Source organism: Crocodylus porosus, unplaced genomic scaffold, assembly GCF_001723895.1.
Source record: "Crocodylus porosus isolate Cpor-Errol unplaced genomic scaffold, CroPor_comp1, whole genome shotgun sequence".
NCBI lineage: Eukaryota > Metazoa > Chordata > Crocodylia > Crocodylidae > Crocodylus > Crocodylus porosus.
The window spans coordinates 24,804,072-24,822,480 of record NW_017728886.1 but is presented as its reverse complement, the minus strand read 5'-3'; the positions used below and the strand labels follow the sequence as shown (position 1 = coordinate 24,822,480).

General features: G+C 40.0%; 1 protein-coding gene across 1 annotated transcript in view; it reads right to left on the bottom strand.

Moving 5' to 3' along the window:
* ITGB1 (integrin subunit beta 1) overlaps nucleotides 1-18,409 on the bottom strand; it is a 35,032-nt gene that overhangs the window by 3,603 nt on the left and 13,020 nt on the right. Inside the window, exons 7-15 of the mRNA XM_019529030.1 lie at nucleotides 17,086-17,241; nucleotides 14,349-14,444; nucleotides 12,067-12,156; nucleotides 11,606-11,746; nucleotides 11,213-11,415; nucleotides 5,969-6,207; nucleotides 4,506-4,728; nucleotides 3,924-4,156; nucleotides 1,686-1,852 (exon numbers count right to left, since the gene is read on the bottom strand). Of these exons, the coding sequence (XP_019384575.1) occupies nucleotides 1,686-1,852; nucleotides 3,924-4,156; nucleotides 4,506-4,728; nucleotides 5,969-6,207; nucleotides 11,213-11,415; nucleotides 11,606-11,746; nucleotides 12,067-12,156; nucleotides 14,349-14,444; nucleotides 17,086-17,241 (1,548 nt within the window). The remainder of the gene's footprint in view (nucleotides 1-1,685; nucleotides 1,853-3,923; nucleotides 4,157-4,505; nucleotides 4,729-5,968; nucleotides 6,208-11,212; nucleotides 11,416-11,605; nucleotides 11,747-12,066; nucleotides 12,157-14,348; nucleotides 14,445-17,085; nucleotides 17,242-18,409) is intronic.

Genomic DNA, 18,409 nt, shown 5'->3' with positions numbered 1-18,409 from the left:
CTTGCAAAGCAAAAATCTTTCTATGACACTACCTCATCACTATAATCGTTCTTCCCAAGAATAACACAAAGTTATGAGGCTGAGAGCCCAGGGATTATGCTGATGATGACTGATAAAAATTAGAATGAGAATAAATACTATACTTAATTCATAAGGAACGTATTATATTTATACAGGGTTTTAATTGTAGTCAGGTTAACTTTTATTGTTTTTATTGTCAGTTATCCTGTAAAGACTAATTAGGATGCTCCCTCAAAACTATTCAAGTGAAGCCACCAAATATCTGCATCCTGGAAAAACTTATGAAGTGTGCTCAGATCAGTCATTACCAATAAGTTAACCTCTGGTTAACTGGCAATCAGTTGACTCAAGGTAAAAATCTCTAGTGTAGAGAAGACCAAAGAGATTCTACTTTATCCACCAATTCAAAGCATATACTTATTATATATAAAAGTAAATAATATCCTTCTTCACATATAAACTGAGTTTTTCAAAAAAGTTGACATTAGTAAAGAAGCCAATTCTGACATTTCAGAATTGAAGCAGCCATGGATAAACTGAGTAAGACTCAAACTATGATTAATGGACAGCGACACACAGTGAGTTTGAAGAGAAGTTGCATGCAAAAGAAAAAAGGAAGAAAATGAAAGAAAATACAAACTGAGACTTAGAGACCAGCTTTACGTCCATAGTTTGGATTCTTGAAATTATTAATAGGACTCTTGTATATTGGATTTTCTTGCTGAAGTAAAAGAAATGGTCAATGTCGCATAATTCAACAGGAGAAAGAGAGAAACATTCTCAACTAGCGCACAAAAAAGGAAAGGTCATGCTGATGTGTAAAGGAAAGTTATGTTAGTAATTCCCTCTCAGAACTCTTTGACATTGCAAAACAAATACATACAAATCTTAAAACCTTTCAAGTCTTCAAAAATAAAGGCCTCCTAAATTATTCTACGGGAGCGACCAAACCATAAATCTGCTTTTCAAATGCACATGGCTGTCTGTTACTGTAAGAGTTCAGTGTAAATATTTTGAGTCAGTACAGTTACTGACTTCTCCCCCAAAACATTAACATACATGATATTAAAAATCTCCTTGCAAAACAGGATGGCATTTTACTTTTCCACATGCAACTCCCTACAACTTTTAATGAAAGTTGTCTGAATATTTGGTTCTCTGATGCCCTCAACCCCCAGTCCTGGCATGTGGCCTCCACCCCTGGAAAAACCCCAGACCTATGCATTCCATGGTATGACTTTTTTCCCTTCTTAAGGCCTTCTACAAATAGATGTGTTTATATTCAGGGGTGTGTTATATGCAAGAAAGTATGGCAATTGCAACCAACTGGCACTGTTCTAGCATTATTGCTGTAGTTTGTTTCCTTTTCTATAACACTACAACAAATTAATTAACTATTTAGAACTCTGACCTGAATTTTTGAGCAAACGCTGCTTTATATAGCTAGGTAACATTTTTACAAGGAGAGATGCTCCTTCGTAATTAATTGTCATAGATAACACATATAGGTCACGTTCAAGACAAACTATAAATAAGGGTTTTTTTGTATTCCTATTTTTTCCTTTCTAGGAGCACCTTGAGATATCTGGGACACAAGAAAAAACTGTGTACTTCCCATAACCACCACAGTAGTTTTCTAGAATTTAAAAGTTCCATTGACTCACCGTGTCCCATTTTGCATTCATCTTTTCCTTTTCAAACTTAGCAAATTCTCTTCTGTCATGAATGATCATAAGTAGTTTCCAAATCAGTAATAAAGCAAGGCCAATTAGAACAATTCCTGCAACCACACCAGCTACAATAGGAATGATGTCAGGACCAGTGGGGCATTCTGAAAAATAGAATAATTGCTGTATAGCTTGCACAATGTAAGTCAACACGAGTGGAACTATTTAAGTGCACGGTGTACTGAAAAGAATATTCTGAGCCTCAAGTTTGTGAAGAGAAATGCTTATAATTTCTCCCATCCCAGTAGTTACCCAAAACAGACCTTCTATAACATTATCTGTGATCCTATTTTTAAGTTTTGAGACCCAAAAATCAATGAAAAGCAAGTTTGAATTTAAGGTTCTGCTGACCAATTTCACACATAACTAAGAATTGTATACTGATTGAAGCTATTAGGTTATCTTTTCAGGCTATGCCTGACTGTTGAAAACTGTATTTTAAACAATCAAGAGACATACGATAAAAGTGGGGGTATGAGAATCTTTATGCAAGATTCCAAATAGGTATTTTTTATAAAACAGTTTCAGTTTCATATCTTACTTGGTTCAGTTTCTACTCCAGATAGGCAAAATGCAAAAATATTGCTAATTGTAACATCATGATGCCCTGACATAAAAGGCTTGGGATATTTATGAGACTTCTTCAATCTGATCATCAGCCTTGTTAAACTAGGAGATGATATTTTCATGTAAAACTACAAATAAATGCATAAAAAAAAAATCGCAAAAGAGACTTTACAAAGTATACAGTGCTTAGAACTACAGGACAGTGACACATTAGGAAATATGCTATCCCAAGCCAGAAGAACAAAGGAAAAATTGAATGTGAAGGCATTACCCAAATATGCAATAATTTCTCATAATAGAGGAACATTTAGAAAGCCAGATAAGAAAACAATGTGCATAATTTAGGGAATAAACAGGTGAGGTAAGGAAGGGATTTTTTTAAAAACTGCAGCATTGTATGCATTTTATGGGGATTAACATATTTATGATGGTGGAAGCCACTGGATTAGCTAGAATACTGATCTTATCTAATTGATCAACTTGAGTTCTGTTGGATGAGACATGGCTCTATGCCTCTTACATGAAATTAATAAAAATTATACTTGATTATAGGCTACTACCTCAAATCAGGAGATTACTGCTACATATGAAAGTTGGCCTTTTTTGCAGAGACATTAGCTTCATTAAACAGTAAACCATCTATTCAGTAATCTAAACTAGCCAATTTCCTGGTAAAAGGTAAAAAGTTAATCAAACCATAGTTAATGCAGTTTGTCTTCTGCTAGTTAATCTTTCCAGGAAGAACCTCAAGGAGATCTGAAAATTATGGATTAATTCAATAAGTGGCCACTCACAACCACCCTTGAATATAACTGGGCTGAGTACAGTATGAGCTGGTATGAAATAAATAAGACTATTTGAGTAGAAGCAGGCATCACCAAACCACAGCTGATCCACTATACTGGGCAACACATACATTTCTCCTTGTCCAGTGTGCGACAAGGGGTAATGTTCCGCTTGCTCAGGGACCCCCCCAGGTCCTCAGCTGCCCCACATCAGGTCCTGTGTTGATCTTTGCAGCACGTAGAGGTGCAGGTCCCACTGTGAGGCAGTGGAGGAGCTAGGAAATCCCTAGCACTCCATGCTCCCACATGGGGACCTGCTTCTTTGTGTTGGATTTTGCACTGACTCATGCCTCTGCCTGAAGCATGCATCAACGTGGATCTTGGCAAGGAGAGACAAGGCAGTGCAACTTCACAGCTCACAAGTCCAGAGAGGATCACTTAGTTTAACCTGCACACTTTTTGAGGTAACCTGTAACAGAACATTTTTTAACATAAACCACACTAGAAGGATGTGTACTAAGATATACAAGACTTGATTACAGGGTATTATGTAAGACTAAATTATGTCAATAAAGGGGGAAAAAAACCTAAAACGTAGGTAAGTGTTGTGTGTGCTTTTGGAGCAAATCTGTCAGCCAGGCTAAGAGCCAGCAAACAAACTCATGTACATCTCGGGCATCCCCAGTTTCCAGTCAGAGAGCCAAAACTCATGCTTGGCTATAGTCTGAATCTTCAAACAAGGTGAATCAATCCAACTTTGAGCACCAAAGAGACTCAGTTGACAACAAAGGTGAAAGACGCATCTACAATAAGGGGTTTGTACCTGGTGTGTCCACTACGTGGACAATGGGCTCGTTGTTTGAGTTGACAGAGTATGTGAAGTAGAACCAACAGTCATCAACATCTTTCTCTTTACAGTGAGACAGTGGATCGGGCTGGTTAGGCTGTGGCAATTTGTCTCGACTTTCAACCAATGTCATGTTGAAATATGAGCACTCCTGAGAACAAGTTTCTTTCTTTTCTCCCTTTCGGAAAGCTTTGCATTGAACGCAGTCCCTGATGAAACACAGATTAGAAACACTACTTTTAAACATGTTCATAAGGGAAATGTTTAGTATTTCCATGTTGGCACATGGAGGGGGGAGGAGTCTGGAAGATCTCTGGGTCCCCCATCCCCCTGCTTGTGTAACAAGAACTGAAATACTGAAAGACAGTGCCACATTTCAAGAGGTACTATTTTGGAGCACTTCAACTGCTTTTGGAATACGTCAAAGGGCTTGTCCATCTGTACAGCCAGATCTCTGAAACGTTTCAAAAGCTTTTGAAATGTTTCAATTATTACTTCTGTCCAAACCCACATACCACATCTCTAAAAGCTTAATATTTTTGTTGTATAGACACTTACTTATGCTCTGCACAGACACCAAGACAGGTCTGACACATCTCACATGTGGGACCTTGAAATTTGGGATCTGTGCAATTACAGGTTCCACATTCACAAGTTCCTCTTCCATTGCAGATTTGTCCATTGGAAGCCATACACGTGGATGTATCCAATGAACAGTCGCAAGCACTGCCAGTGTAGTTGGGGTAACACTCGCACACTCTACATTTGCAGATGCCATTTCCTACATATTAAAAAGGTATTTTAGTAATGTGAAGTTCAGTAAAGAGTGCATACTTTTTTTGATACTGAGAAACATTAACTAATGCTTGACACCAGTATATAGGTTTAAGAAATATAAGCCAGGAAAAAATAAAGATGAAGAAAGGAAATATAGAATATAATTTTAATATTTTTTAGAGAGTTCTGTTTAAATAATTTTTTTTTGCCCAACTCCTTCCATCTGAATTTCTTTTCAAAATGTAAAAGGCTGGTGAAAGTTCCCTGACAGAAATATAAACAAAGGGCTCTCTACAACAGATAACAGCATACAACTAGCACATGAATGTCAGTGCAAACTTTGCTATAATTGTAATTTAACACTTACATTTTGGTAGTCCTTAGGACCCTCTACCAGATTTGGGCCCCTTTGTGTTAGATGCTTTTACAAATACACAGGCCACGTCTACATGAGATGCTGACTGGTCAGTTGTTACTGCGCAGTCATTTAAGTATTTGTATAAACAAGTACTAAATGACTGTGTGGTAACTCCAGTTACTGTGCAGTAGAGTTGCGTCACAGTTTCTGCCATGCAACACTACTGCTTGGTAGTTTCAGGCTACTGCAATCAGTGTCTCATGTAGAAGTGGCCACAGTAAATAACATAGCTCCCTCTTCAAACTTGCCATTTGTGCTCAACTTCAGGACAGGAGTCTGAATTCAAACACAAAGTCTGAGTCCATGGCATTATACCAAGAAGTTACCAATTGTAATTGTAATTTGTGTGGCATGAACAGTGATCGCTAGTAAGCAGGCTAAGATTCCTAATTCCTTTTATGTACATGAGGTTATCCTGCTATTGTCATTGTTCAGTTTTAAGACATACAATGTCTGGTTACTTACCGTAGGTATTGTCAGACTTGTAGGATGTACAATAATTTTTTTTTATTGTTTTTTAAAAGGCAAAAGTACTCTATATGAAATTCTCATAACACTTGTCAAATTTATTTTGTCATAGATTGGAACTGTGGTGGCAGGAAAGGTATTTATCTGAAATTTTATTAAATGTTATCAATGGATAACATACACCCTTGGGTTAGAAGAAAAGGACCATTAGGTTGTACCTGCATCCACTATCAACCTGGACAGATTCTATAGTTCTGTATCTCTTTATCATATCCTTTAAGCCACTATTTCATTAAACTGCAGTTTCACCCTGCAGTGTGTAGCCAGTTTTCTGTAGAACTATCAACTCATCTCTCACCTCCACAAATCAAGCCATTTGATCTATCACAGTTGAAGTTATCACATTCGCAATATTTTCCAGAATAGACTTCATTGGTATTTTCCCTTTTCTTGCACACACACTGTCCACAAATGCATTCTCCATTATTACTGCATATTTCTGTACTGTTCTCTCTTCTACAGTAAGCATCCATATCTTCACTATTTACTTCATCTGTGCTGCATTCACAGAGTCTTCCAATACGTCCTTCATTACATCTATAAGATTAAAAAATATGCTGAAGATTTTAGATTGAATAAAACACAGGTAACTGAAAATGTTTCCATACAATAATACATAAAATAAAGAGATCCATTAAGCTAAGAGGCAGCATTCAAAGCTTTGATTCCTAGAAGAAATGCTGTAGATCAGGTTTTGAAATAGATACTAGCTGATACTTGCATAAGAATTATTGGGACTTACTGGATTTAATCATGCCATAAAGCAATTTCTACACTCTTTGCTTTCTCCAGATGAAAAGCTGGGGGTTGTGATCTCAACAACATGCCTCCATAGCTACTGTCACTCGAACAGTCTAATTATTTTTAGAATTCCAGCAGCTATTTGCTGTGGCAACTGTTGTCTGTCTGTCTTACTGAATCTTTCTGCCAAGTAAAAATTCTCTCAAAAACACCAGCTGAGCATGAATTTTCAGAATTGTAGAACCTCTGTATTTCTGCAAATCAGCGCAAAAAGATTAATGAAAAGGGTCTTGGGATTTTCAGAACTGACAGACTTAAATTAGAGAAGAAATATTAAAAGTGCTAATAGAAATCATTGAAGTGTGGTAAAAAAGCAGGAGAATATTCTTAACCCTGTTTCAAGAAGCCATAGAAATGGCAGATGTGATGCATGATGCATAAGGATGGGCTTAGCTTTCTTTACTCAAAAAGAATGGAGAAATGCTTGAAAAATGACGTGATTTATCCAGTAACTAGACTAACAACTAACTTCTTCCTTTCCGAATGGTTAGCAGTTGAAGAGGCATACCCCAGTTCTGCAATCACTCAGTGCAATCTTCCACCATAAATAGAATCCATATGCTAGCAAAATTAAGTCCTACATTTAATATGATCATTAAATCTTTCTACAGATCAGTATGTTGTACTGCTTTTAACTGTAATTAATAATGATATGTTAAGAAGCTAGGCAGGAAGGAAAAACAACTTTGCAATTTGTTTCAACTTGTATAGACTGCTCCTAGCCCCTTCTGTTTACCGTTTCACACCCTAGGAATGAAGGACGTAACGGCTTCTCCATTTCTTTACAACCTCAAATTTTAAAGCCTCCAATGATGAGAAGAAACTGGTGGGGGAGGTTGAATGTGGACAGCCTCCTGAAGAACTCCATTACTGGTATGAAACTTCCTTTTCTCCTTCAAATAGTTGTTCTCACACACATGTCCACATATTGGTGACTCCAAAACAACCCACAATATCTGGAGGTGGGACTTTGAATCTCTTCCAAGAATGACTGGAGTATTGCTCTCTTCATAGTCAAAATGTGAAGCATGGTTTCAAATCCTGAATTGTGCAGCTTTGGGAAAAATCTGGTGATGAAATATGGCTCCTAAGATGGAACTCATAAACAAACTTGGACAGGAATTTGGAATGTGGAAGTAAAGGACTGCTTTGTCTGGACAGAGGGCCATAAATAGTGGATATGTCCATTATGGCTTTTATCTTACTAACTTACCTGGCTGAGATGATCACTGCTAGCAGGCAGCCTTCACATACAGATGTGGGAGACAGCAGAATGATACTGGCTCAAATGGTGGCTGCATTGGTACTGTGTAAAGACCAGATTCAAGTCCCACTGAAGGACTAGGTCACTGACACAAGGGAAGACCTTTACCAACCCTTTCAGTAACTTCAATGAGATAGTGGGAGAAAAGCAGTCACCCTTCAACGGGTGACGTATATGGTAGGAGATGGGAGGGGGCAAAAACTGCTGCAAAATGGACCTTAACTAAACCGAGGGATAGATATGGGCTCCTCAGTTCCAGTTAGTAGCCTAAAATATTTAGGATTGAGAACAGTATTGGCGAAATCCAATAGTATTGGAGAAATCTCATGTTTTGGGACTGCATGGAAAATCTGAGCTATTACACAAGGTAAGTGTACCTCTTGGAAACTTCCCCATGTTTATAAAGGGAGGTAAAACAGATTCTTCTAGCTGCAAAATCCATCTGGCACCTGGGCAGTAAGGCAGAACAAATGCAGGTTTGGGTAGTGTACTCTGCCACTGCCTTGGAAAACAGGCAGGGAAACACTCTGACACCAATAAATGCAACTGATAAGTGTGGGAGGTCCTGAAATCAGGGCTGCCTTGGGCTAATCTGATGCTAACCCCATGACTTGGTTTTAGTTTTGCTGTAGCTTTATGATGAGTTGCAAAATTTGACATCTGTCATTACAAAGGTACAGGAGGACAGTATGTGTCCAAGGAGTGAGAAGCACCATCTTAGTTTCTTGGCAGCCCTTCTAGCTCAAGGATCTTTTTTTTAATGGCACAGAAGTGCTATTGTGGGAGGAATACCATGTCTGCTATTGTGTCCTAATACCCCCTGACCTATTGACAGAACAGGAATTAGGATCAATTTTTTGCTGAATAAGAAGAGATCCATAGTTGTTGGTAGTTTCATTGATAAGCATTCTGCTGTCAGGCATTGGTTGTGCAGGTGAGGAGACTGCAGTCCCTACTTTTGTGAGATGCATGACCACTACTGCAGAACTTTCATAAAGAACTGGGGCAACAGGAGTATAAGGCCCAGGACCTTCTGGTTCTGAGCCATAACAAGGGCTAGGTATTGCCCACATGAAATGTGGACACTAATATAAAAATAAGCATCCTGTAGGTTGCCAGTTTCCCTTATCACAGAGACAGAATTATGGTTGCTACTGTGACCATCTTGAGCTTGCAGAGTATTCTCATTTAGGTTTCTTAAGTCCATGTTCAGTCTCCATCCTTCTTTCCTTTCCAAAGATAGAAAAGTACAGGGTATATAGTCTGTTTTCCTCTCAGGTGGGCCAGAGCACATTCTACACCCCAGAGGTGACAGGTGGGATCTGGAGACAAAAGAACAGCTACTTCAATGGTGCAGCCATTTATGACTGTGTCTGTGATCCATTTATCTGTAATACTGGTCCATACTTACAGGAAAGCAGCCAAGCTTTCAGAGGACATCTCTTATGACCAGTGTCAGAGCCCTTGCTTTCTTAAGTGCTCACAGTAGGAGAAAGGATGGAGAGGATTGGTGCTACCCACAGAGTCTCCACCTATTTTTGGAAGGCCTACAGTAGTGAGAGGAGGCAGATGCTGGGGTAAGTGATAGGTCCACTGGAGGGCACTTGTGGGTCTGGAACTGGTGGAAATGGGGCTTGGGTCTTGAAGAGGTTGGGTTACACACTCAAGAGAGATCCTTCAATCCTCATCTGTATAGCTCAGTGCTGCCTTCCACCGAGGTGTGAGCCTCTTTAAGAAGCCCAGAGCTCAAGAGTCTCATGATGGCCTACTAGTGCTTAAACTTCTCACCACAGAACACAATACCACTGCCACCAAGGGAGCTTGCAGAGCCATTTTTCCTTCTGATATGACTGAAAGGAAGGAGTCTTTGAAAGCAGAGGACAACATGTCTACAAAAGCAGCTATTACAGTTATGTAATTGGAAGATATATCTGGCCAGTTAGACTCGATAGTTTATGACGTGAAACTGTAAGCTTGCTTAGTAGACCCTTTTGCTAGAGGTCTACGATTCTTCTCTCTTGGCGGCATCCTGACACATCTCAATTTTTAACTGACTCCTTCCACTACCCCCAATGATGAAAGAGATGAATTTAAGTAGAAAAACTTTGTGTCTTTTGGCGGAACTCTATATTTCTTGTCTGTAAAAAAGCATAATGACAAGACTGATGTTGGAGAGTTCCAAAGTTTGTGGACTGACTGTAGTATAGACTGACTGATTGGAAGAATTACTTTCTAAGGGCCAGATTATTGTTAAATGTCCCTTACTGAATGCCCTGGTGTTTTGACAAAAATCTTCTGTGAAGAGTTTGAGATCCTACTGAGGAGACCTGGGAAATTCCAAGTTCCTCTGTTGAAGGAATGGATTGAGGCAGAGGGCCAGAGGAAGTAGACAATTGACTTGCTTCTTCTTGCAGAGATGAATATCCCTCAGGGCCAGAGCACCCCATGGAAGTGGAAGCAGAAAGGATCAATACATCTCTGGAACCTGTTTTTAAGCAATTAGAACATTGGATTGGTTCTGTGGACAGATGTGGGCCTCAAGTCGCAAAGGCAAGAGTGGATATTGAGCCAATTCTAGAATGCATTGGATAGATACTGGCACAATGGTAGATGTTAGGTACAGTTGTTTCCATGAAGACTTTAATGACAGGACTCCTGGCAACAGGAACAGCAGGATCTCTGGTGCTATAGTGAGATGCAGTGGATGCTGTATCAATGAGCAGTGCCAAAAGGTCTGGTGGTAGGGTTTGATGCCAACAAGGACAGAGAAAGCAGTACTGGTACTTAGTGCCAGAAAACTGTGATGCATGGCAAGACCAACTAGGGTACAAGCAGCGGCTGCACTGTAGATTGCTGTGTGTGAATGATGGGCTTGGTGACATGGTCCTGGCCTGTGCCAGACACCAAAAATGTGGACTTTTCTTCCTCTGGGTATGGAAGCTCTCTTCTGGTGCCAAGGGACTTGGATCAGCAGACCTTAATTGGTCCAGGTATTTGATATGCTCTGGTCTACGAGATCCTATTGCTGCCTTTTCCATATGGCACTTTTTGGAGCTACAAAGGGACAGACAGCAGGGCATTTGGCCCTGGTGCTCTACAAACCTTCTCCAGGTCTTAGGCAACCAGGAGATCTTAGCGCTTGCTTTTTTGGTGCCTCTATTTCCTTGCTGTATTTTCATATTAAATGAATCTTTAAAGTAAAAACAAAACAAAACAGGAAAACCTTCAAATCCTATGAAAGACTAAGACCAGGTTCTAATACTTGAACTCATGCTTAGCAGTACATTACTAATAGTTCTACTATTTCCATGTGACTATTTCTGGAGGCAAGATAGGGTATCACAACACTACAATAGAGAATGACTGCAGTGTTAATTCCTGGTAAGATGATCATCATAAAAAAGCCTGGTCGAAAAAAGAAATGCCTCACTTACATTTCTCCCTTGCCTAAAAAGACATTTCCATTTACCCATTTACCTGCAAGCACCACACTCAAATGTCCCGTTTCCTTCATGGCAGTCAGGACTATTAGCTTCTCCCTCATTTTGACACTGACATTCACAGATGAATTGAAGATTTATTTCCACTTCTTCAGTGAAACCCAGTGGTTTAATTTTAATAGTTTCATTTTGCCCTTTCTTTGGACACTCATTAGCTGTTACACTTATCTCAAATTTAACCTGTAAGCAAAATAAACCGATTCCCACATTAGTTCTAAAAGGAGCTCTGTCTTAAAGTACTAAAAAAAATAAAATATCTGACACATTTTCAAAGCAGAAGTTCTCATATATTTCATCAGATATTAACAATGTACATTAAGTCAGATGGACAGTTAAATGTCTTCTATACTCCAAATGTATATATATTTACCTCATCTCCAATTGAAATATTAGAACACTTCCTTCCATTTTCTCCTGTGCCATTCACTCCATTCTTGCAATAAGATTTATAATTGATTGTTACTCCTTTTGGTAGTTTGCTGTTTTCCAAGATAACCTCAGAAGACAAGGACTAAACCAAAAGTTAGTTATTAGTTCAGTAATAATTACAATCTTTCTTGAGAAGATTCTAACAAATACAGTAGAACCATCTATTTTTCTCATTTTACATTTGTTTTATACATTTTAACAGAGACAGCACTGGTATTTATCACTGGAAACCAGTATTGTAACTGTGCATGTTTCACTACAACGTGAGTGACTTGCATATTATTCTAAACATAACTACAAGTTAAAAAATGGAGTATGTCTAAAACGTTATGCCATGCTAGTTTGAAAGGAATATGCAGATGTAATGAAACGAATATGTATATGTAAATAAAACAAACTTACATTGTATGCATCAATAATCAGCTGAATGACGTTGCTGGAGTTGGCAGACAGGGTTCCTACAGCTGATTTTGGGATCAAATTTTTCAGTTCCTTTTAATATTAAAAGTGGATAGAGTAAGTTCCAGTTGCACAAACAAAATATAACTTGAACTACAAAAGGCACTGTTATTATTTAAAACTTTTTCAGGACTAAGATTAAATTGTTGGCAGTTTCTGTAACTTATGAGAGGATAAACTACTCGCTAAATTTTGGGAAATGCAGTAAAAGCTTTGTTATCCCACACGCATGGGGTAAGGAGGAGTGCTGGTTATATAAAAATTCTGGTTACCTGAGGGCGGGGGGGTTTCAGCTGGAGAGTGGGGGGAAATGCGGTGGCGGCCATACATGGAGCCAGGGGGGGATGCGCAGTGGTGGTGAGCTCCCCCCAGCATCCCTTAATAGAGTGCTCCGGTTACTTAAAGGCCAGTTAACACAGCTTTTACTTTAACAAAGTTCTGCAGTCTTTCTACATTTTTTCAGGTATTTTTTATTCCTATAGCAATTATTAAAAATTTACACTTTTCACATTAATTATGTAGAGTTTGAATTTTCCCCTATAACTATGAATGATTCTTAAACAATGATCTGGTAATATTGAATTGATGTTGCTGTGATGGTCCAGGAATGTGTAAGGCAAGAATTATTGTGGGTGATAGCTTTTATTAGACCATTTTCAAGCTTTTTTCCACCTGCTACTTAGCTCTGCTGTCTGCTTTTCTCCCAGAGGCCTAAGGAAAGGCAGTGTGATGCCCAAAAGCTTGCCTATGTCTATGCCAAACACACAGTTGGTCCAATAAAAGCTATCACCCACAAGAATTTTTAAGTCTCTTTGAAACAATGAGGGATCCTTGCTCCTGTGACATCAGAAACAGAGAAAGAAAGATCAACTATCACTAACTAAAGATACAAACAAAGGGGGAAAAAAATACCAGCCTGAACAGAACTAAAAGGAAGATAAACAATCTTGTTATTTTAATAGGAAAATACCTCATGGATATGACAATATTTTATATAGGTGTTAAGCCAAGAAACTCAAGTCCTCTGGGCAGTTATTAATCACAATCATTTCTAATTCTATGGCATCATGGCAAGACCTAGAGACATCAGTGCAATTTGTCTATCTACTTTCAAAATATTTGAGAGCTGGTACACAGCACAGCATATTCCATCTTTTAACATTTTTTTGCCTACATAACACTAATGAACCTAAAACCACCCCTCTAATGAAAATACTTAAAAATGACCAAAGTTCTGCTGGTAGAACTATAAAATATGAGTAACAGCAAAATCTTACATCCAGGAGGTATTTACAGAAGTGGTATTAACATGCGTTACAGAGTCATATGGTTTTCAAACACTCTCTACCCTTAATCTTAGCTCTTTCCCTCTTCACAGTTTTCTTTTGACTTTGTTTCCTGTCCCCCTCAAGTATTTTGAAGTGAACTTTCTGAAAAGGCAATACTAAAGATCAGCTACCTACACCCTCACCCAACCCCAGCCTTATAAAAATAGGATCTTCACTAATATTTCTAACTATTCAACCTCCCTTTTTGGGGCAGTCATCCATGCCAACCCCAATGCGTCAAACTCAAACAAGGGAGCCTGAATGGCAAAAACCACTTTCCTGGTCACCTATATTTATCCACAATTTAATTTCAAATCAGTTTTGATGGTTGCAGACTGGATCATTAAAATCAACCTCTTATGTTTGGAAAATGTGGGCACATCTACATGAGACATTTACTGCAGCTGCGTAATTAGCTCTGCAGTAAACATCTTGGTGTCAACTCATGTTGCCCTATTAAGTTGCAGGAAACTAATAAATGCCACATCAGGGTATCACTTGTAAATACAAGTATTACCCTGCTGCAGAGTATTTTCATGTGCAGCAAAGCATATGTAGAAGCTGACTGGCTGGGGCACAAGGGTGTTTCAGTGTGGGGGTTACCTGCCAGCTAGCCCCACACTGGAGCACATTTGTGCCCCAACCAGACCCTCTGCAGCACATTGAGCTGGGTCAGAGCAGCCCCAGGCTGGCAGGCGGATGGGCTGACCCTTGGGGGTCCCCTGCCAGCCAGGGCTGCTCCAACCTGGCTCAATGTGCTGCAGTCACAGGCACATGTTTAAGTGTCACACCCAGGAACAATAAACTCTGGTGTTGTAAGGAGTTTATTGCTCTGGATTAACTGCACATGTAGATGTGCCCTGTAAAAAACAGAAGCTTAATCTCACTTATTCTTACCTTGTAAACTGCCTGAAACTCCTCAGTCACAGCAAAAATTGTCTGAATATTATTCTCACTAAGTTTCTGTACCAGGTGAGCAATTGAGGGGTAATCCTGCAAAATTAAACACAGTGCTTAATTCAAACTTGGAATCTAAACATTCTCCTTTATATCTTTTAGCAGATCTAATTACCAAAGATGCACAAAAAATACCTGCTAACCACGTTCTTATCTTAAACATATTCCATGTCATCTGTCAGCAGGTGCCAAAGTTATAGAAGATCTGTCTGAGAAGTACTCTGGCCACCGATGCTCTTTTTAAATAAATCATGGAATACTGAAAATATTCATGAGTGCTAATGCTATGTCAGAAAGGGAAAGTAGGATGATCCAAGTATTAATAAGTTAGTTGGCCTGACATGAATCCTAGGCAAAAAATGGAAAAAAATATGAGATTAGAATAGTAAGAAATAACCTCAGTTATCTGCACACAATGCTGGGTTCTGAAATAGCTCTCGACTCAAGAAAGAGACCTTGCAGTCATTACGGATAGATGTTAGGGGCTGCAAGGGACCTTATAGATCATTTAGTCCAGCTCTAAAAACATCAGCTCAACCAAAGAAATCAATAAAATGTTGGATGTGATTAAGAAAGCAAAAAAGGGTATGTCTACACATGCAATTAATCTGAAGCAATAAAATCCAGAACAGTTTGAGCTGGAGTAAACTACTCCTGGGCACCATAGTCTACATGTGCTTCTGAGACAGCAATCTTAGCAAGAGCAGAACAGTGACAGGCTGGCAAGGGCCACAGGGGGTCAGCCCTGGGCTCCGGCATCAGGGAGCAGAAGGACTGCCTGGAACACGAGGGTGCTGAAAGTGCAGCCGTGTGGCTAGGTGGCAGGCAGGTGTCTGGCCCCATGCTAACCAGGCACGATTTATGCCCATGGTCAGTATCTACACATGAATTTAATAGCAGTAAATTATGCCACCATAACATAGTATATCTTACTCCAGCATAAATTAGTTTACTGCAGCCTAATCCTGTTGCACGTGTAGGAGGTGATGCTTTACTCTGAAGTTAGTAATCTACTCTGCAGTAAAGCGTGTGTATGTAGCAACAGAAAATATCCTGCCATTACACTAATCCATGCTGTACCCACATCTTGAATACTGTGTACAATTCTGGTCTCTGAATCTCAACAAGGCTATAGTGAAAATGAAAAAGGAACAGAGAAGGGCAACCAAGATGAGCAGCAGTATGGAGCAGCTGCCATACCTGGCAAGGCTAAAAAGGCACAGACTCATTCAGTTCGTAAATGAGAAGGCTGAAGGGAGATATGACAGAAATCTATAAAATCATAAAGGGTGTGATCAAAGAGAAGAAACTGTTATTCACTAAATTCTAAAATATCAGAACTAGAGGAAACCCACTGAGATTAGCAAGAGACAAGTTTAAAAGAAACAAGAGAAAGTACTTTTTTATGCAGCACATACCATATTTCATGGTGTATAAAGCTAAGTTTGAAGCCCAAATATTGACCCTTAAATTTCCACCCTGACTTGTATACCATATCCAGGGCCTGGCCAGCATGCAACAGGCCCGTGTGGGTGTTGCCGCTTTGCAATGCACAGTTCTGCCAGCACTCGTGCATCACGAGGGGAAGCTGCGCACATTGGAACTGGCTGCCTTCCCTGCCTCCTGTCTGTGTGCGGGGGCAAACAGTGCAGCTGGTCCATTTCACCTTTATTGTGCCACTCGGAGGGGCTGGGCTCAGAACTTGGCTGGTGCGACCCAGGCAGCCCTGGCCCTGGCAAGCAGCGCTGCCTGTGCTGCGCCAACCAAGTGCCAAATCTGGCCCCTTCGAGCAGCACAAAAGAATCAGGCTGGGAAGGCTGTGCTCCGCACCATCGTGCAGGGAGGGCAGCCAGCTCCAGCGCTGGCTTGCAGGGAATGAGGCTAGGTTTGGTGCCTGGCAGCACCACTCGCAGGGGATGGGGACAGATAGGGCTGGGCTCAGCACTCAGCTGGTGCGGCCCAGGCAGCACTGCTTGCAGGGGATGGGGCCACACCAGCTGAGTGCAGAGCCCGGCCCTGATTTACTGATTTATACACCGTGCCTATCCTAATCCTAACTTTCTGTACTGGAAAACTGGAGTCAACCTATATACTGTGAAATATGGTAGTTAAGTTCTGGACCTCATTGCCACAGGAAACAGTAAAGGCAGATAGCATCTTTTGGGGCCAGGTTAAAAAAGGAACTAGACAAAGTAACTGCACAGATATAATATATTTAGCCATGTAATATATTTAGCCATAAATGAGTTTTTAATTAGTTCATCTCATCAAGAGGAGGACTGAGAGGTGACTTGATTACAGGAAAGAAATACCTTCAGCATGAGGCAACACCAAGTAGACTAAAGGACTCAACTATCTAGCCTACAAAGGCCTAACCAAAACTGTCCCGAGCTAAAGCCATAGAAAGTTAAATGACAAATTAGGCACAAATACTTTAAGATTGACTATTAGAACAAACTACAAAAGACAGCAGCAAACTCTTCATATCTTAAGGGTTTCAACTCAAGACCTGATGCCTCTTTGGAAGATTTGTTTTAGTTAAGCATACATTAGTGGGTGAAATTCAGCCGTGTTTGGTATTCAGAGGCCCGATTATATGGTCTAAAGATCCCTCTCAACCTTAATCTCTTTAAATTTATTAAACTAGTCTGGTTTATGTTTACATACTAAGACTTACATAGTAATGGCTCATTGCGTACAAATTATTTTCCAGATGACACCTCCCATCATTCGGCAAAACAATTCCACCAAGTTTTCCATCTCCAGCAAAGTGGAATCCAGCATCCGTGGAAAAAACCAACAGTCGTGTAACATTTCTCCATCCAATTTGTTTCTTAAGGGAAATAAAAAATACTAAATTACACTGATGTTTTTAATGCAATGCAATAGATAATTAGAAGTTTAAGAAATATAATGATAAGAGCCAGTACATCTCAAAATCATCAGTTTTACAATTCATGTTTATATTTTGTTCAAATGTCCTGTAATGTTAATGTTTACATAGTGTTTTTCCTTATAGAACACTATCACACTTTCTGGGCTAGGTTATTCAGCACAAAATATGCAGAAGTTGCCCATATTATTCATGCTGTGCAATGCCCATACAACCAGTGTCTATGTTAGTACGCTGCACATCCAATTTAGGGGTATAGACAATGTACTTTGGCAAACTCCAACTAGCAGATGGTCTTCTGGAGATCATGCCTAGCTGAAGAACTGCGGAGTGAAACCTAGACTGTGGGCCAGGTCCACAGCAATCATAGGACTTGACACGAAAATCAGAAGAGCCATAACTAGCTCTCTAACAGTTCTCCTCTTGGCTCCATTAAGTAAAACTGAAGCACAGAGTAAGTTCTCAGACTACAAATGCAGGGTCCAAGTCTATAAACACTCCATGTCATCTAAAGTTGTTCTTGCAGAAAAGGACCACTAATTTGGGGGGGGGGATGGAAGTCAGAGGATTTATAGATAAGACTGCACTTCTTTTAAAAAAAATTCTGATTCTCCCTCATACTAATGTAACGATTTTATCTTTCAGTCAGTCATCAAACAGTATGGCTGCTTGTAGATGTTTAAAAAACAATGCTTTACTTTAAATTCCATGGGTGCGTCCAGACAAGCGCACACATGCCTCTTGCCCAATCTCAAGCCCCTTTAAGATGGGGCAAGAGGCATGTGTGGGAATGAAAAAATGTTCCCTGCGCTGCAAGAAAATTAGACCCCTGGATATGCAGGTGTCTAAAAAAACACAAAGTTAATAAAAATGGGGCATGGCATGGTCCTGGACCGTGACCTGAGGCAACCAGAGGCTGGGTCCTCTACAGAGACGCTACAGAGATGCTCTGGCTGCCAGAGCATCTCTGTGGTTGGCCCCTCACCCTGGTGCTGAAGCAGCTGCTTCAGCACCAGAGCTTCAGTGCTGTGAGGGGTCGGGGGGGGACTATGGGGGAGATCCCTGCCCCCCCAACCCCCAATCCCAGTGGTGCCCAGCCCTACCCCCT